This window comes from Bacillus rossius, chromosome 16 (genome assembly GCF_032445375.1).
Source record: "Bacillus rossius redtenbacheri isolate Brsri chromosome 16, Brsri_v3, whole genome shotgun sequence".
In the NCBI taxonomy this organism is placed as follows: Eukaryota; Metazoa; Arthropoda; class Insecta; order Phasmatodea; family Bacillidae; genus Bacillus; species Bacillus rossius.
Window position 1 is genome coordinate 21,046,969 of NC_086343.1, and position 17,950 is coordinate 21,064,918.

The following is a 17,950-nucleotide window of genomic DNA, read 5'->3' on the forward strand; positions in this document are numbered from 1 at the left end:
AGTCGATGAACAAATCCTGGCTTCGCCCACGGTTCCTTGGACAATAGTCTTTTATTTTGGGTCGCCTGTGGTACTGATTGATCTCTTTTGTGTCACACTTACATGGCTAGGGTCACAGGTTCAATACCAACACTTCAGCATGACTCAAATTTATGAGCACCAAGTAAGTCTGTGTAAGTGATTTGGAGTCCACTAGTCTTGGAGGTCCTGTGGTCTTAAGCCTCCATGCATAACCATGTGTCGGAAAGCCCTAAGAAATCAGACAAGGGCAGATCCAGCTTTGAATCTAAGGAGGGGCAATTTGGTCGGGAGGGGAAGCGGATGACCAAAGGGTTTTGAGTGGTAGGCATGTAACACCCCACTTTATGAAGAGTCGCAAATCTTTAAAAGTTAAAGCATTTTAGGCATTTACGATGTCTTGAAAAGTAATTTTCTTATTTCCAGTTATTTTTAGTTCTGAGGGTTATTGGTGGGAGGGAGGGGGCAATCACCCTCCAATATAGGAACGTCACTGGAATCACCCAATATTCCTCTACTTGGCAAGATTAAATTTCCTAATTTTCTAACATTCCCACATTATATTCTTCCAGATTCTCAGTTATAGCTTAATAGCCATACTCTTTCTTTAACAAACATTTTTCCTCTCTATTTACAGCCATCATGCCTCCTGGTATGGGAATAATTTTGATAAATTTCCTCTCTAACGTTTGCCTTGGAACCTGTGCCATCAACAGAGAGTGATGGAGGGGGCAAAATCCCCAGATCCTGGGCACCAAGAGGGCCTCAGATTTGAGATTTTTTTAATGCTTGGGTTTACCCTAATAGGATGAAAACTACAAGTCTACCATTAAGAGAATTCATCGGAAACCGTACAAGTAATGCGCTGCTTCGTGTATGTTGTCCCTAATAGTATATCGCTTTTGTGTTGTACTTACCATTAAAGTTATTAAACTGTTGGTAGGTATGTAACAAATTACAAAATAAATGAATAAATAATGTAAAGATAAATATATACATGAATACTGCAAATAAATTATTATTTTTACTGTGGTAACAAACCTTACTTCTAAAACATGATTTAGCACAACATATTGTGCAGGCAAAACGTTATGCGAGCTGTCACTGTGGGAGTAAGGAGTACGAGAGGTAAGCAGGACAGAAGGGAATAAGTAACAATATGTCGAGGCCAAGGAGGTTGAAAAATGTCTTGAGCAGCAGCACTTTTATTCTAGTGCTACACCTGTTCAAAAGAAAAGGTTGACCATGCAGTCCTTAGGCACATTCTATAATGACATGGAAACATAAAAAATTGTAAATGGATCCGGAAACTGCAATAAATTTATGTTTTACTATCAGTCTGTCGCTTCTGCAAGTGCATAAAACAGTAAAGAACTGCAACCAATAAGATTGAACTTTATGTAACGAATAATTAATTTTTTCTAAAAATTTTGAGATCCCAGAACAAAACACAGTCAGAATTTACATATTTAATAAAATTAAACCACAAAGTAATGATAAAACACTAGATATTCCTGAAAGTATTTTTTACGTATTTAAATTGTAAACAAACATGGCTACCACCGTGGCCAAATACTCGGTTTCAATTGGTTGCACAGAATAAAGTAAACAAAAAGCTGACCGCTGCCGATGTAATCCGTATGTGTCCAGGTCCGCAAGTGTGCCATTGTAGATACGTACTTTGTTCTGTGAGATCCGTCTCCATTTCAAAGTCATTGTAGAATGAGGCTTAACAAGTGATATGTAGATACATGCACCAGCATAATTAAAATTATTGATGCATTTAGAACAGTTTGTGTGTAACTGAGCTATGTTGAGTCTGTATGATTTGGTTCTGTAGGGCTCTGCAGACTTTTTGGTTTTGTTTATCCAATCCTAACTACTCTTTTCCATTGAACCATGGAGCCCACTTTACAACATGTCTAGCCTGCACTATACACTAATTTATAATCATTTGCATAACTTATTTTATTTATGTTACAAAAAATCTTTCATTAAAAAATGATGATTAAAAATTTGACCACAGCACTATGTCCATAAAAAAAGTGAACTCAACATGTAAAACACTTTAAAAATATTTACTTGACTAATTTTTAACAAACTGAGTTTTAGATGTGCAGGAGCAAAATTAAGTTCCTGTCTCTGCATACAGATCAACACACGGGCAATTGTTCACGATTTTCTTCGCAATGCCGACATTCGTTTGTCTCACCTGCCATTATATAAGGAGTACATCAGGACCAGTTTGGGACACTTTCCAATAAAACTGAATTCAATTTTTCAACTATTATTTTATTAGAAAATTTTAATAGCCTGTCACAGACAAGTGCATCTTCTGTTGTCAGAGACAATATTTGGAACAGAATAAAGCACAAAACCGTATCTAATGCAGTAATGCATTCCAAACAGTTTTTCAGTTGACGTTACATAGGACAGTTACATATTAATGTTACAAAATTCAACAAGTATGGAGTAACACAATCCTTAAGTTCAAAATCGGTGATTCTTGTTTTATTGCAGATTATTTATTTAAAATTTAATTTTCTATTAAACCAAAACACTGTAAATCAATCAAAAAAATCCTAAAACATTCAGCAAGAGCTATAAGAGTATAACTCCAAATATTTATTTAAGTCAGACTAACATAAGTCTATCTACATGTTATTTACCTGTGGCTGTTGGGAAAAAAATTCCAATTTGGAAGAAATTAATAATAAATTCCTTCTGGCCAGACACACACATATGGTGGTTGATGGAAAGAAAACACGTTGAAAAAACAGTTTTTTTTCTCCTCACTTTCCTGAAAGATACCCCAATTGTGACTTAGGGCCATTTGGTTCAGAGGTAAAAACATGGAGAAAACAATAATTTACAATAATTTCTATTAATTTGATTAATTTTCTTACTCCGACATTTACTGATACTTCTTATTTTTTGCAACATGACTTTCGTTTATCTACCAACTAGAAACTGATTCGTTACGAATTAAATAACATACAGTTGATTTTACAGCACAAGACACACACAGCAAATAAACATCACCAAACAGATACTGAGCATTGGTCACCAGCACTAGAAATATGTCATATAATTGATAATGACTGTCACTTATCAGTGCTAAACTGTAGGTATAATTCCAGTAGTGTTGATACAATCAACCAGTGAAGTCTTGGCTGTTCTACTGCCATTATCCACACGAACGAGATACACGCCAGGTTTTATTATATACAGTTTTCAAGGAAGACTTTTCTTGGGGCCAGGTTTCTCTCTGAAAGCAAAGTCAAGCAAAAAAAAAACTTATTTATGTTGGAAGAAATTATGTTTTAATTTCAGTACATCAAGCATATAATCATTAAATAAAAACCACATTAAGTACATTACTTAGCTGATGTGTTAATAATTTACGTAACGTGATATCTCGATCAATGGAGGATTTCATGTTACATTTCATTTTTTTTTTTTTATTTGTCTTAGCATCTCGTCAGCAATGTCACTGTAGAGACATATTTTATCATATTTTATCATATTTTGGTTTGGTTCAGGAATCTCTGTGAAACTATGAAACTATAAAACAATCTTTTGTAATTTCTCACAGTACACAAAATCTATGTAGTTATGCCTGGAGAAACTCATTGAGTGTTGACTCACCTGTGACGGCAGTTATGAGGACCTCACATATGTGAATACCTGAAACAGACCACAATGAAAGCATAAATATATATAGAACTAGCATATGAGCAATAACAGTATGTCACACAAACAAACATGGGAATGGGTAGTGGCTGAAACCCAGAGCTACAGATAAGGTATGCAACCCGTGATGTTTGGATGACAGTCATTATTTTTGTTAAGTTAGTGTGACTGCACTAGGTGACAAGTGTACGGAGTGTGTAAATGAGAAATACTAATTTGAAGCTAAGGCCAGAGAGAAACATGTTAACCAGCTTTTCAAAACCTTTTCAAGTTAACGTTTAAAACCTCTCTATGAAAAAAAAGTATCAAGACAGCAGATCAGAAAAAAAGGCCACTGTACTTGTACGTCATGTCCTTTTTTTTCCGACTAAATTCCTTCCACGGAATTATCTGTGCTTCTTTAAGCATGTCCTCAGGTTTTTTTCTATGACAACCACTATAAAGCAGTGGCGTAGCCAGGATTTGTGTATGAGGGGTGTTAAGAAGCATATTACCGTATTAAAGCGGGGGGTCCGGGGGTCCTCCCCCGGGAAAATTTGGATTTTAAGGTGTAAAATAGTGCTATTTTAGCAGTTTTCTGTTCTTAAATTTAAATATTGTAATGGTAAATTTTTTTATTAATTTTAATATGAAATTTGTTTGAGTGATGAATAAGAAATTAATTAAAGATTTGGTGCTAAGGAAGGGGAGGGGGGGGGTTGAACCTCTTAACCCCCCCCCCCCCCCCCCTGGCTACGCCCCTGCTGTAAAGCAGCAATGGCTTATGTCCAGAAGACCATGTTGCATCGGTAACTCCCAGTCAACGTACGTGGAAGTACAGTTGTGCGAATTGAGTCCAAACGCAGTAGTTACCTGGACTTGACGGAGGAGTACTTGGGGCTGTAGGGGGAGTAAGCTCGCATGGAGTGCGTCCCCGAGTACACCGACGGGGGCCTCCACGACAAGGAGCGCTTCACGGTGCCCTGGTTGGCCGGCTCCTGCACGGTCCTCCTCGCTGCAACGCAACAGTGCCGCGTCCACAGCAGTTCGCAAGAACGGCCTTGCCGTTCCGTGTGTGTACATTCATCTGCAGGGACATGGTTTTATGGTTTTATTGACGTGACAACGTTTAATAAATCAATGAACGCCGGCTGCACGCACGAAAAAGGATGACTCATTGTCCTGTTACGCACATTGTCCCGCTACGCTCATTGTACGCTTGCGACGCATCTATCTCTCTTCCACTCAATTGGAACAACCATCGAATTTGACTTTTTCGAGGCACATTAAACTTGAAACACTCCCATTCGTTTCCTACTTTTCCTATCATCGTCCTATCCTTAACAGAATAACAAAGATTTTAATAAGTTAAATAGCAAACATGTATAAAAGTTATAGTTAAAATAATCTCTTCGTTAAAGTAATAAACATATTTGAATTAATGATTGCAAATAAAAGTAAATTTATCAATTAAATTGTAGATTTCATTTCACTCCTCCTTTGTATCCATACAAAATAGTGATAATTCAATAAAAATTATTCAATTTTATTCATAAAAGTATGCAATCATTTCTTCAATGTTTTGTTATGACGTTGTCAAGTTAAACTATTGTCCGTAAACCGACTTTACAGACAACCATTTTTTTTGGTCCAATTTTGTTTCTAAAACAGAAGAATTAGGTGTTATTGTTTGTTTTTTTATAAATACTGTTTTTAAATACGGTGTATTTGTGTGCTACATTTCTACGATAAAATAATTTGTAGTAAACTGGTCTAAAACAGATATGTTCCAAACAATAAAAATAAATTGGCAAACATTTGTGGTTTGAAAATGATTCAATTAGAGATGCACAATAAAAGAAATTAATTTAATTTTTCTGATCCATGCAATTTGGTACTTTTTTTGTCCAGAAACAATGACATTCCTTGAATTTAAAATTTGAATAAAGTTTTGGTTAAATGCTGCTTATATAACTAGCATTTTGGTGTTATGCCATGTATTGACAAGTTTTTTGGTCTTATTTTGGTTTTATCGCAATTCACAGTATAATTTTGTTCCTTACTTATCAAGTTATCATTTATGAAAACTTTAACAAGTCCCTTACACAGCACATTCTGTTTTAAATTTTTAAATGATACAATTCTAACTAATACAAGAACAAAATGAATGAATGAATGAATGATGAATGAATTAGTGATTAACGTCTTTTTTTATATCAAGGTCATTGAAGATGATGAGATGAGATGACAATGAAGTGTTGATGGAATAGACGGGTGAGGGAAATGGGAGTGCACAGTCAAGGTATCCATCCACACAAATCTTTTAAAAATTTCTCTGTCTTCTCCCTAACCAAAATTTCCAATCACCCTTACCATTTTTTTTTTAAATTTAATTTACCTATGCTTAAATTTTCTGAAAGAAATAAATAAAATCCAGCCTCCTCACCCCCACAGCTCACCTAAGTTCTCTCGCCACTATCTTTATTCCAAATAGAACTTTGTATATGCCATTTTTTTTAGTACGTATCACAATGCAATAAAACACCAATTTAAAAGTGCAATCCCTGACCAATTACAAATTACCTGAACTTTCCCCCCATTTTCCCTGACTTTTCAGAATGCGGACACCCTGGCAGAGAAAACTCACTGGCAACATCCACCTTGTTTCCTACTCGTGGAAAATTTGGATTGGATCCTGCCAGCAAAAGAACCTTACTTGGTGGGAGACAGGTGGTCTGATAAAATTACATTTACACATTCTTTCTCTGTACTGTAGTTGATTGTAAATACATAGCTTAATAATCCATCATTACACAAAAAAAAAAAAAAAAGTCTGCAATGCTTGTAGGACACAAGACAACCAAAGAGTAAACTACACACTTTTATTTGTGACCATTATTAGGGACAACATTATATGGTGAATTGCGATAAAACTGAAATAACACCAAAAAGCATCATAAATCACTGAAATTAAACTAATAAGAATTATTAATCAAAACTTAGCTCAAATCACTAAAACCTAATATTTAATATATTAAATTCAATGAATGTAACGTATTCAGCATGAAGATTTTAGATTTTACAAAAATACATGTACTAAGTAAATTGTAAAAAAATTATTTTAATTTTTTGTGATCTAGCAACTGTTATTAGTAACCCCTTTTCACATTATGACATTGGTACATTTCTTGAAATAGTACCTGTAAATTTATTTTTATTGTTCCGAGTGCATTATCTATCAGTCAAAATGACAATGTTTTGGTGAAATAAGTATCAAAAAAACATTTGGTGTCATATGTGTTCAATAATATGCTATCAATCATTATGAATAAACTGAACTTAAAATAAAAACAACACCAAAATCTCCTTTTTAATAAAATGAAATTTGCCTGAAAATAAAACCATAAAATCTTGTCTCCAACCATTAATAATAGGTAGAAATGGTGCAGCAGTGATGCTACGGAATTCTTGTAACGCTGCTTGTGTTTGTCTACTCCTCAGTTCCCCCCCCCCCCCCCCTAATGGGGATCATACCATCATCCTTACTATACTCAGTTATCTCTTGTTCAATAAAAAAAATAATACTAATAATTTATCTTTATCTATACCTAATAAGAAAAAATTTTCACGTTTATTGCATTTGGATTTCACGCTCATGCTTTGCTTTTTAATAAAGTACCTATTTTGCGATTTTTTGAAAGAAATAACGAAAATACAGCCTCCACCGCTCCCCTTGCTGACATAGAATTGTCATAAAAATTAAAATTCAAACAGAACTTTGCTTCCCAATTTCATAGCGTGTATGACTATGCACTTAAACATTATATGGGTGATGGCAGATTAGAGCATGAAATTTACCCCTCAAATTACTACCACTGGGGAATTTCCATGAATTTTCCCGGATTTCAATTAAATTTCCTGACTTTCCCTGACCAATTACAACTTCTCTGAGTTATCCCTTACTTTCAGGAATGTGGACACCCTGGTAAAGCAAAACGTTTCTTGCCTGAAACGATGGGGCGGTTGCTCAGTTTACCTGTTCCCCTTTCCCATCAGGCACATACCCAAGAATAAGTGTGAGGTAAGCTATAACACAATGTATTTATTTGGAAGAGGCATCCACAGAGTCAGGACAGCATCTACTATGTCTCCCTCCCGCATATTTCATACTGAATTGCTAAACTAATACAAGTTGTTTTTAAATGCATACACTAGACTCCCTATGATATGGGTGCGGGCTAACCGTGCCATATTTCACTACCCATAAACCATAAACACAAAATAGCTTTTGCCTCTTTTTTATTTTTTTATTTTTTGTGATATATGTATTTATGTAACACAGCATTGCATTTCTGTGATTCAAGATGAAAAATGCTGCCAAACATAGTGCATGCATAGTTGGTAAGTGTTAGTATGCATCATGAACTTGGAAACTGCTGGAACAAATTATAAACGCACACATCTAAATCGTGCGCGCTTGCGTTCAACGTTCCCTTGTGAAATGCGCTCAGGTCGGTGCTGGTACAGCACGGCTCTTCTGTGACTCAACGCAAGCGATAACTGGCCTGCATAGTTCAAGGCAGCAGTCACAACGCAGCAGTATTTGTCATAATATTTAACAATAATGTCTAATAATAAATACAAAAGATTGCTATGTATGTTTTAGTGATATGTACTGCAACTTTTTCTGTAAATTTCGTCTAACACTTTAGTAACTATTTCGTTCAACCTTATACAGTGTTTGGCTCGGTGGTTGGGATAAAACACTTTTTAACTGAACAGTTTTTTTTTGACACTGCTTTAAACGTGTTTTTCGGTTATCCGTGGACCACTTGTCAGTCATTACCGTTGAGAATGGGGAGTCTACTGTAGTAAGAATGCATAACTTAACCATGCAGCCTAATCAAAGAAGCCTTTTATGTCACGGCAGCATTCAATAACAAATTTATGGGCAGTTTTTAATTTTTACAAATTCAATTCTAATCAACAGAATAAAAAAATTGGAAACAATGTGGACACCTGGTCAACCATAGCCTCATTTGTAAAAAAAAAAGAGCACCGCCAACCCCTGAAAGGCAACAAGAATGCATGTAAGGATGTGTGCAACTCAATCTTTCACGAAAGACTGCAACAGTGATTGTGAAGGAATCCTTGCAATTATTTGGAAAGTCAACAAAAAAAGGCTCAAGTCCTTATCGATGCATATTTAATTGGTGGGTCCTTTAGACTAATGTATATATAATTTAGTGAGGTATTCAGAAACCCGATTTCATTCCAACACCCTGGGTTGGTGACTAAGTGTGCTGGATGTAACCTTGGCCTTATGGCTCGGTCTCATACACTATGCCGAATATTTCATTTTCACGTACCTACAAATTATTTAAGGGCTTTGACTGTAAGTTTAACGTGATTGCTCTCTTGATTTTTTTATTTTTTGTCTCTAATTTTGCCAATATATATTATTTACTAAGTTTGATCTAATTGCAGGGAAGGTCACAAAACAAACGTTCGCCATTTAAGATCGTTTGTTATGTTTTGCAGCTTGTAAAACATCATTCATGAAATGCCTGGTTAGAAAAGTTGTTACAAAGTCGCCAAATGCAAGAGTGTCATCGGAACAAATTTCTGGATGAATCCCTTGGACACAATAACGGCAATGCTAAGGAAACGAAATAACCAACACGCACATGATTTGAGCCTTAAAGCTACTCTGCATAACTGAATTCAATTTTTCAAATATAAATTTTATTATAAAATTTTAATAGACTGTCACAGACAAGTGCACCTTCTGTTGTCAGAGACAATATTCGGAACGGAATAAAGCGCAAAACCGTATCTAACGCAGTAATTGCATTCCAAACAGTTTTCCAGTTGACGTTTACACAGGACAGTTATTAATGTTACAAAATTCAACAAGTATGAAAAGTAACACAATGGTTACTTTTGACGGAGTGTCTTCCAGTACCGTCACATAGAGAGCACTTACTCGGCTGTACTGGACTATTGCACACATGGATTATAGGAGACTATTTCGGGCTGCGAAGCCAAACTGGCCTTAAGTTCAAAATTGGTGATTCTTGTTTTATCGCATATTATTTATTTAAAATTTAATTTTATGTTAAACAAAAACATTGTAAATCAATCAAAAATATCCTAAAACATTCAGCAAGTCCAAATATTTCTTTAAGTCAGACTAACATAAGTCTAATTACATGTTATGTACCTTGTCAAATAAAAAAAATAAAAAAATAAAACAGCCGGCACGCCGGGACTCACATTCGCAGACGAGCTCCGCCTCGCAGGAGGCCTCGCCGTGCTGGTTGAAGATCCGGAGCTTGTAGCGGCCGGCGTCCGCCGGCTCGACCTTCTCGACGGTGAGCCTCAGCAGTCCCGCGCCCTCATCCTCCAGACGGACGCGCCCGCCGGGTACCAGGGGCACGCCCCCGCGCGACCACTCCGCCCCGGGATCCGGCGCGCCCGACACGCACGCCGTGAACTTGGCCGTCATGCCCTCGTACACGTCGCAGTCGCGGACGCGCTTCAGGAACTCCGGGGGCTCCGCCTTCACCTCCTCCTCTCTGCCACAACGCAATATGTAGCATTACCTTTGAATATATATATTACTGTATAGAAGTCGCGAGCGGGATAGGATTTACTCTACGTTTTTTAGGAGCGTACAATGAGCAGCTTGGGAACTTCACCGCTGCAGTGCGCCGCCGTAACGCCCCGTATCGTCTCAGGTTGTCATTTGCACGTTAGAGCGCAGCACTGTCGCCCGCTGTCATTCCCCCGCACCTTCCCCACCCATCATTCACTGCAGCTCAAGGTCGTTCAGCGGGAGGGTGGGGAAGGGGTGTTTGAAGAGTTCGACACTTGTCCGCTAGGGACCGCCACAAGTCGATGCCCTAGAGATGGTGGCGATTGCGGCGGTGAATTAACCAACTACCTCAAAACCGTATTATAAAATTTTAACCTGGGCTGGCGACTTCTATACAGTATATATATTCAAAGGTATTACTGACACGAACACTATTCGCCAGTGACTAGGTGTAGTGTTTCAAGTTGACAGTTAATAATTAGTTAGGTGAATGCAGAAATTCATTTTGAGGGCCTCAGAACCATTCCACCTGCTAGTATTTGCTTTTCAAATTCTTTCAGTTTGTTGGTAAGAATGATAAATGTTTTTATTTCCAGAGGGGGGGGGGGGGGGGATAGAGGGACAATATATCCCACCCATTTGCCCCTCCCCCTCCTCAGCATAAACCCCTGATTTTTTAAAAATAATAAATTAAGGCACAGTTTTACCCACAAAAAAAAATATTTTTTTTTTTTTGCGATAACAGAACTTTATAGATTTTTCTAAGTGACTAAATAAATAAAACTATGAATTAACCATTTTTTTGAAAACCCAGAAAATAAACTTCTAGTGAGTGATAATGAAACCATTATTAGTAGTTAGGCAATTAGGTATTTCAATCATGAATATTTTGCCAGCCTCCCAGCAAACAGCAATGTATTTATATCTGGCACAAAAGTAAATGACATAAGAATTAAATAACACAATAGTATAGAATTTTAAGTTGACCCTTACAGAGCACATGACTTGATCTCTCGGTAGGCAGGATTCAAGAACTTTTATGCTCACTAAGTTAAATAATTATGTGCTTGATCCAAAACCACACATGCTTTATCTATTTTAAGAATATTTTCTTATATGGTTAACGAGTCTAAAATTTTAAATCTTTTGAGAAAAAATTTTAATAGTAGTACGTAGTTACTAGTTAGCATATTATAATTGATTAAAATGATTACTTTTAAATAAGTCGTCTACAAAAAAAGTTGCTTTGATACGTGGACTTCAGTCTAGGAACAAGGGTAAACATAAATTTTGTTGACTCATGAATTTAGATACCATCACCATCTTCACAGCAACAATAAACTAATTAAGGAGAATTTTGCAAGATAAGCAAAGTCAGAGAATGGCTGTGAAAACTTGAGAACATTATTAATGGCCCAACTACACATGATTTGAAAAAAAAAAATCCAAAATTCTACATACACGAACATTGGCACCGTTCGCCGTTACTTTTTCTTAGGTTCAAAAACAAGTGTAAGAAAATGGACTGCACTTTTCAGACGTTCGTTTCTGAAACTTACATTTTTTGGACGACCGTGAGATTTGCTTCGCACGTCGCAACACCTTCAAAGTTGGCAGCCTCGCACTTGTACTTCCCGCTGTCTGAAGGCGTGCAGTCTTTAACGTGGAGGTAGTATGCGTCGCCTGTTCTCTTGATTTCGTACTTGGCCGACTGTTTGATAGGCTCGCCGTTCAGGTACCACGTGACGTCTGCCTGTGGGTTGGCCACGATCCGTGCGAGGAATTTGGCATCTAAGTTGGGAAGCTGGAACAGAGGCAAAATACCCATACTGCACAGATGTGTAACTACTACAAGTATCAGTTTCATTTATATTTTATAAATAAACTATGATGTCATACTAATAACAAAAATGAGCAACATCAATACTGTTCCAACTTTCTGTGTATATAGTTTGAGCATGTTTTAGTGTAGTGTATATACTTATAACATTTTAAACTTCCCGCCCTGCAGGGCATTGTGGTTGGTCACTCTGGAGTGGCCAGGAAGTAGGTTGGTGCACCTGCGGACAGTCTGATAATCAATTCGGTGGTGAGTGGACATTGGTTACTATTGCGACTCGTTTCAAACGCACTATAGTTGCTTACAAATGTCGCATCCGCTAATTATTTCAGTCCACATCTCTTCGTGCAACAAATACTATACATACCTAGTATATGTATAACATACTTACATTTTTTAATAGCCACCACACACAAAATTTAATATTAAAATTTAAAATTTAATCATCAGCAGGGTATTTGCCAGCATTTTTTTTCCCCAATGAAAACTGTTGGATAAAATTTTGACTAACAATCAATTAATTATCTGTCAAATTCGTTACCTGCTGTATGTCTGTGAACGACTGAACAAACTTCGGAGCCTGGTAAACCTTGCGGACGGTCGCCTTCGCAGACGACTGCACCGATCCGAGGGGATTCTTCAGCTGACAGCTGTAGGTGCCGTCGTCACTCATTCGCACCGGCTTGATCTGGAGACCCATCTGACACACGCAAGACGCACGGACATCAGTCACTGACCTAGATCCTGCCCCACCCCCATCACAACAGCAAAAACACACAGAACATCCGGAAGTTAGCTGTGGCCTGATTACATGCGGCCATGCGATTCACAATAAGTTGATAAGCAGTCACCACGCAATAAAAATTTATTTTCATCACAAAATTCAAGAAAACCATTTTTTTTATATGATAACCATACTGTACTTCTATTGAATAAAGACATACCTTATTCTCTAACTCACATTTTGCTTTTATGAAACAACATAGGCTAACATCCAGAATGAGAAAATAAACTAGTACCAAAGGCCAACTAAAGGTTGGGGGAAAAAAAAAATTAGTATCCCTATTACCTAGTAACAATGGCTGTTATTCTAAAAATACTAGTCTGCTAACTAAAATAAAAAATTACATACATTTCCTTGGCAACCTTCCTGCTAAGTTACATCACACTTGTTTTCGAAAATAGCTAGTGGCACCTAATAATTGAAAGGAGAACAGTTACTAAGAATTAGAAGATATTACTCCAACTCTAGCCTTAGAAAGTAGGTATGTAATGACACAGACCTTCTGGCCATCGCAAGTCAGGAGCACTCGGTCAGAGAGGACGCGAGGCTGGCCGTCTTGCTTCCATATCACGTCCGGGATGGGGTTGCCCTCAAACGTCGTTTCGAAAGTGAGCGTGGTGCCTTCGTCTGCTGCGACGTCTTTCATGCCGCTTACGAATTCCGGCTTCTTCTCTGGTGAGTCCAGTTGCTTCGCTGTTGGCGGCACGAGAAACATCAATGCCTTCTTTACTAGTGGCTACAAGAAATAATTCTGCATTTATGTCATTACCGACGTACAGATTAGGGCAAGTAACTTTATTTACAGAAAAATAAAAATAAAAATTGCTGAGTTGAAGCAGTGGCAAATATTTCACTCTGAAAATTATATCTTACACACTGATGATACAATACTTTTAGTTAATTGTTTACTCTAATGTAAAACAAAACAAAAACATGATTTTTTTTTTTAAATTTTCAATAATGCATGACAACATATTTTTATTTTACTTACTAGTACATTAAAAATCAATTAAAAAATACAAGGAAAGCTATTTAATCAGGGACAAGATTATGTGGTGAATTGTGATAAAACCAAAATTAACACCGAAAAACCACATCAGTGCACTAAGCAGCACTGAAATACAGGTTAATGTATCACATAGCATAAAAATGCAAGTTAAAACATTAAATAAAGCAGCATTTACCTAAATTATTCAAATCACATAACAAAAAGTATTTTTAAATGTGTAAAATACAAGGAGTCATAATTTCCATACAAATTTTGTACCAGAAAAATTAATTTAATTCTTTTTACTGTGCATCTTGTAAGGATACAGATTTTCAATAATTATTTTTTTTTTTTATGTGCGTATTAACTATACTAAGTTGGGTAGTGATATCACAATCTCATATTCAATCACTTTTAAACTACAAATGCTCACTGATTAATTTTTATTGTTCTAAATGTCTGTTTTGGACAAACTTATTACAAATTATTTTATTGCAAAAATGCAACAAGTCAACATTGCTCTATTTTGCTAGAATAAGTATCACACGACAGAATTTATAAAAAAAAAAAAAAAAAATGATAGCATTGAACTACTTCTGTTTTAAAAACAAGATTTGGAGTACAAAATAAAACTATAAAATCTTGCATTCTAAGAATTTGCCAATTCTGGTAATACGGCCCTAACTGAGCTGCTCAAGTACAGATTGTTTCGTGCTGACCTGATTCTAGCTGCATTACTGCGTTGCCTGCGTTTAAGTTCGCTCAGAGTTTATCATTAATGTCAGTTTTCATTCCAGTACAGAGTTTCCTGTTTTCCAGGGAGTAACATATCAAATTTCAATTTTCACATTTTGGTATTCCGTTAAAACTATATTAATGTTCCATAATCTGACTAATTTGACAGGGCCATAGCCCCGAACTTGTGAGGACACTTTCAATTGTAATTGGTGAAATACGGGTCGGTAAATTCATTGTGGTGTTATGTTTTGCCCGGGGAAAACAGCAGAGACGCACCCAAAACTTTGAGGCGTCCCCGGGAGGTCTCCGAGCCCTTCTCGTTGGTGGCGGTGACCTCGTACTCGCCAGCGTGCTCCGGCCTCGCCTCGGCTATGACGAAGCTCGTGGTGCCGTCGGGCTGCTCCGACAGACTGATGTTGTGGCCGTCCGGCGCGAACGGCTTGCCGTTGTAGGTCCTGGATCGTTCACCAACTTTCTTATTTCATAACCTCCACTTGGGCGCATTATTACGACGAACCAACCTTTGAATAAACGCACAATAGCTTGTCAAAAACTCAGAAGGTGGCCATCCTTGGGCTTGATGCTACTGAAATTTCCACATTTAAAGACAGTACACAACTAGAGAATGGGGAAAACCTCTGGTTTTCTTCATCTATTAAATAAATTAAACAATCATGAAGAGAAGAACGAAGAAGCTGAAATAGATGCAAATGTGGTAGCAAAAAATTCCAAAATGATTCCTCTTTATGTCTCGTGGAATGTTTTAAAACATCTGTATGAAACTAAAAAACAATCTGACCAGTGACAGAGAAGGACAAAGATAAATTAGCTATGTACTTAAAGAAATACCTGACGTGAAATATTTAAAATCTTAATTCCAAAGATAAAATTTGGTTGTGACTTTCGGTAATGTAGTAGTTAGTAACCATTCATAATGCATCGACGCCACTGCGTCATGCAGTTTAAAGACAATTTCAAGTCGTTTAGCAACCAAATTAATTAATTTACTTTGCAGGTCTACAAATATCAACATTTATCACAGTATATCCAAGGTTTGATACTTTAAAAAACCAAACACTAAAAATTTCGTAGCTGCAATAAGATATAATTTTTTTTTCATATTTCAAAACATTCCCAAGAAAGTCAATTTAATGCAAATCAATTTAATGCACATGACTGAAATTTTATTTCGAAAGAAATGTTACCACATAAAACAAAAACATTGTAACCGCATCAAAACGTACTATAATTATTAGAAATTCTCACCTCTAAAGTTTTGCATAAGTAATTCATGCTACTTGTTTCATGTTTAATAAGAATTCAGTGTAAAGTACTTCTTTAAATATTATAAAACAAAGTCCCTATCCATGTTTTTCTGTTTGTAAGTTTACTTCTTCTAAACTACACAAAGGATTTTGATGTGGTTTCTTCTGGAATATTTATGTGTATAAAACATTCATATTAAATTTTAAGATAGTAGAGAAATCTCAATGTTATGTAATCAAGTTGATGAGAGGATAACACTTGGAATATGGGACGAGGGAGAGAATGCGAAGGGAATCTGTCCCAATTCATTCTGCTTCTCTTCACTGTGGCTGCGGGCAAAGGCACCCCCCATCCCTCACCCCCCCCCCCCCACCTTCTCTTTCACCCTCCCAGACGCCCACTGCATTCTTTGCTTTCTGAATGGCTGCTTTCAATTACAGTCATAAAACACAATTTTTTAATCTTTTAACTGCAGCTTGGTGTTTCAAAAGAGGCCGTGTAAATCACTCTACTGACGAAAGTTTTAGTAAATATGAACAAAATTTTCTAATATAAATGATTTAAAGTGCTAAGGACTTGAATTGTGATTTGCACTCCATAAAGCTTTTTTTTTTTTTTCACAAACTCAATACACCAAAACGTTCAAGGTCGCATTATATTCAGAGTCACATTATTTACGGGTAGATGCGGTACACGGGTTACGCTGACTTATACATCGACTGATGCATCAAACTGATGAACTACAGAATTGTAGGTCGTAAAAAGGCATACAGAAAAAAGACCATCTTCTAAGGATGACTCACAGAAACCATTTTCAAAATTGGTAAAAAAAAAATAATGAATTCATCGTGAAGCTATTTTGAGCAACACAGTACCTAAAAATCCTCATACAATTAAATAATGTTAGTTGCCTTAGCCTTAGGCATTTAATCAGGGACAACAATTGACCTCTATACCATATCATATGATGCCGGGGAGGGTCGCTAGGTTAAGACTGAGAATGTATTGCAAGGAGGAAGTATTGCGGCAGTACCGTATTTAATCGCATAATGTCCGCCATCGCATAATGTCCGCACCTTTCTTTTTAAATACTTGAAATTGAATTTTTTTAAATCCGCATAAAGTCCGCACCAGACAAAGGGCCGTCGCCGGCTAATGCAGACAGACATCTGCCCTGTGCCGTCAGTGGCCATCTCAATGAAAGATTAAAAAAATATCTTTTCACGCAAAGCGTTTATTTTGCGTAGGCTGGCTGCAGCTTCTGAACGTAGGAGCGCACACGCGAGTGAGAGAAGAAAAAAAATATGAGTGGCGTCTTCCACTAATCGCCGGCACCCAATTATCTCGTCACCTGTCACATTTCTCACGTCCGCTGCGGAGGGTCGCCAGTCACCAGCGCTCTGCTAGTAAACTAATTATGAGAGAACAATTTTTTTACTCTACACAAAACGTAAAATTTTGAGGAAAAAATTTTTTTTTTCGGACTTCACCTCATAATGTCCGCACCCCATTTTTTGTCAAAAATGTAGCCTAATTACTGCGGACATTATGCGAGTAAATACGGCAGTTGCGACGGTGGGGGGAAGTGGAGCTCGGGGGACTGACCAGGAGAGTGTCGGCCGCGGGTTGCCCACGGCCTTGACCTCCAGCTTGACGGGGAAGCCCTCCACGGCGGAGTACGGGATGAGCTGCTGCAGGAAGACAGGCTTGCGCTCGCGCGTCTCCAGGGCGACGCTCGCCTCGCACGAGACGGTCCCCATCTTGTTGGAGGCCGTCAGCGAGTAGCGGCCGGCGTCGTCCAGCCGCGCCCGCGCCACGTGGAGCGCCGCCATGCCACCCGGCAGGGTCGCCATCTCCACCGTCGGCGACGAGAGGAGCGGGCGGCCGTCCTTGAACCTGCCGCAACGCCGCCGTTCGCTACCTTGTCTCCGGCCGATAACCACGGACTAATAACTAGCCTTCTACCGATGTACAAACAAAACTTAACTGAAAAATAAACCGCAAAAACTTTTCTCTACTTACGACATTTCAACCCGCCAAATTCAG

General features: G+C 37.6%; 1 protein-coding gene across 1 annotated transcript in view; it reads right to left on the reverse strand.

Annotated features, from left to right (window-relative positions):
- Positions 1 to 2,289: 2,289 nt before the first annotated feature.
- Positions 2,290 to 17,950, reverse strand: part of LOC134540443 (obscurin-like) — a 115,718-nt gene continuing 100,057 nt past the window's right edge. The window contains exons 24-32 of the mRNA XM_063383194.1: positions 17,510 to 17,800; positions 14,915 to 15,093; positions 13,412 to 13,605; positions 12,670 to 12,828; positions 11,848 to 12,092; positions 9,967 to 10,268; positions 4,564 to 4,705; positions 3,667 to 3,705; positions 2,290 to 3,286 (exon numbers count right to left, since the gene is read on the reverse strand). Coding sequence (XP_063239264.1) covers positions 3,690 to 3,705; positions 4,564 to 4,705; positions 9,967 to 10,268; positions 11,848 to 12,092; positions 12,670 to 12,828; positions 13,412 to 13,605; positions 14,915 to 15,093; positions 17,510 to 17,800 — 1,528 coding nt within the window. The 3' untranslated portion in view covers positions 2,290 to 3,286; positions 3,667 to 3,689. The remainder of the gene's footprint in view (positions 3,287 to 3,666; positions 3,706 to 4,563; positions 4,706 to 9,966; positions 10,269 to 11,847; positions 12,093 to 12,669; positions 12,829 to 13,411; positions 13,606 to 14,914; positions 15,094 to 17,509; positions 17,801 to 17,950) is intronic.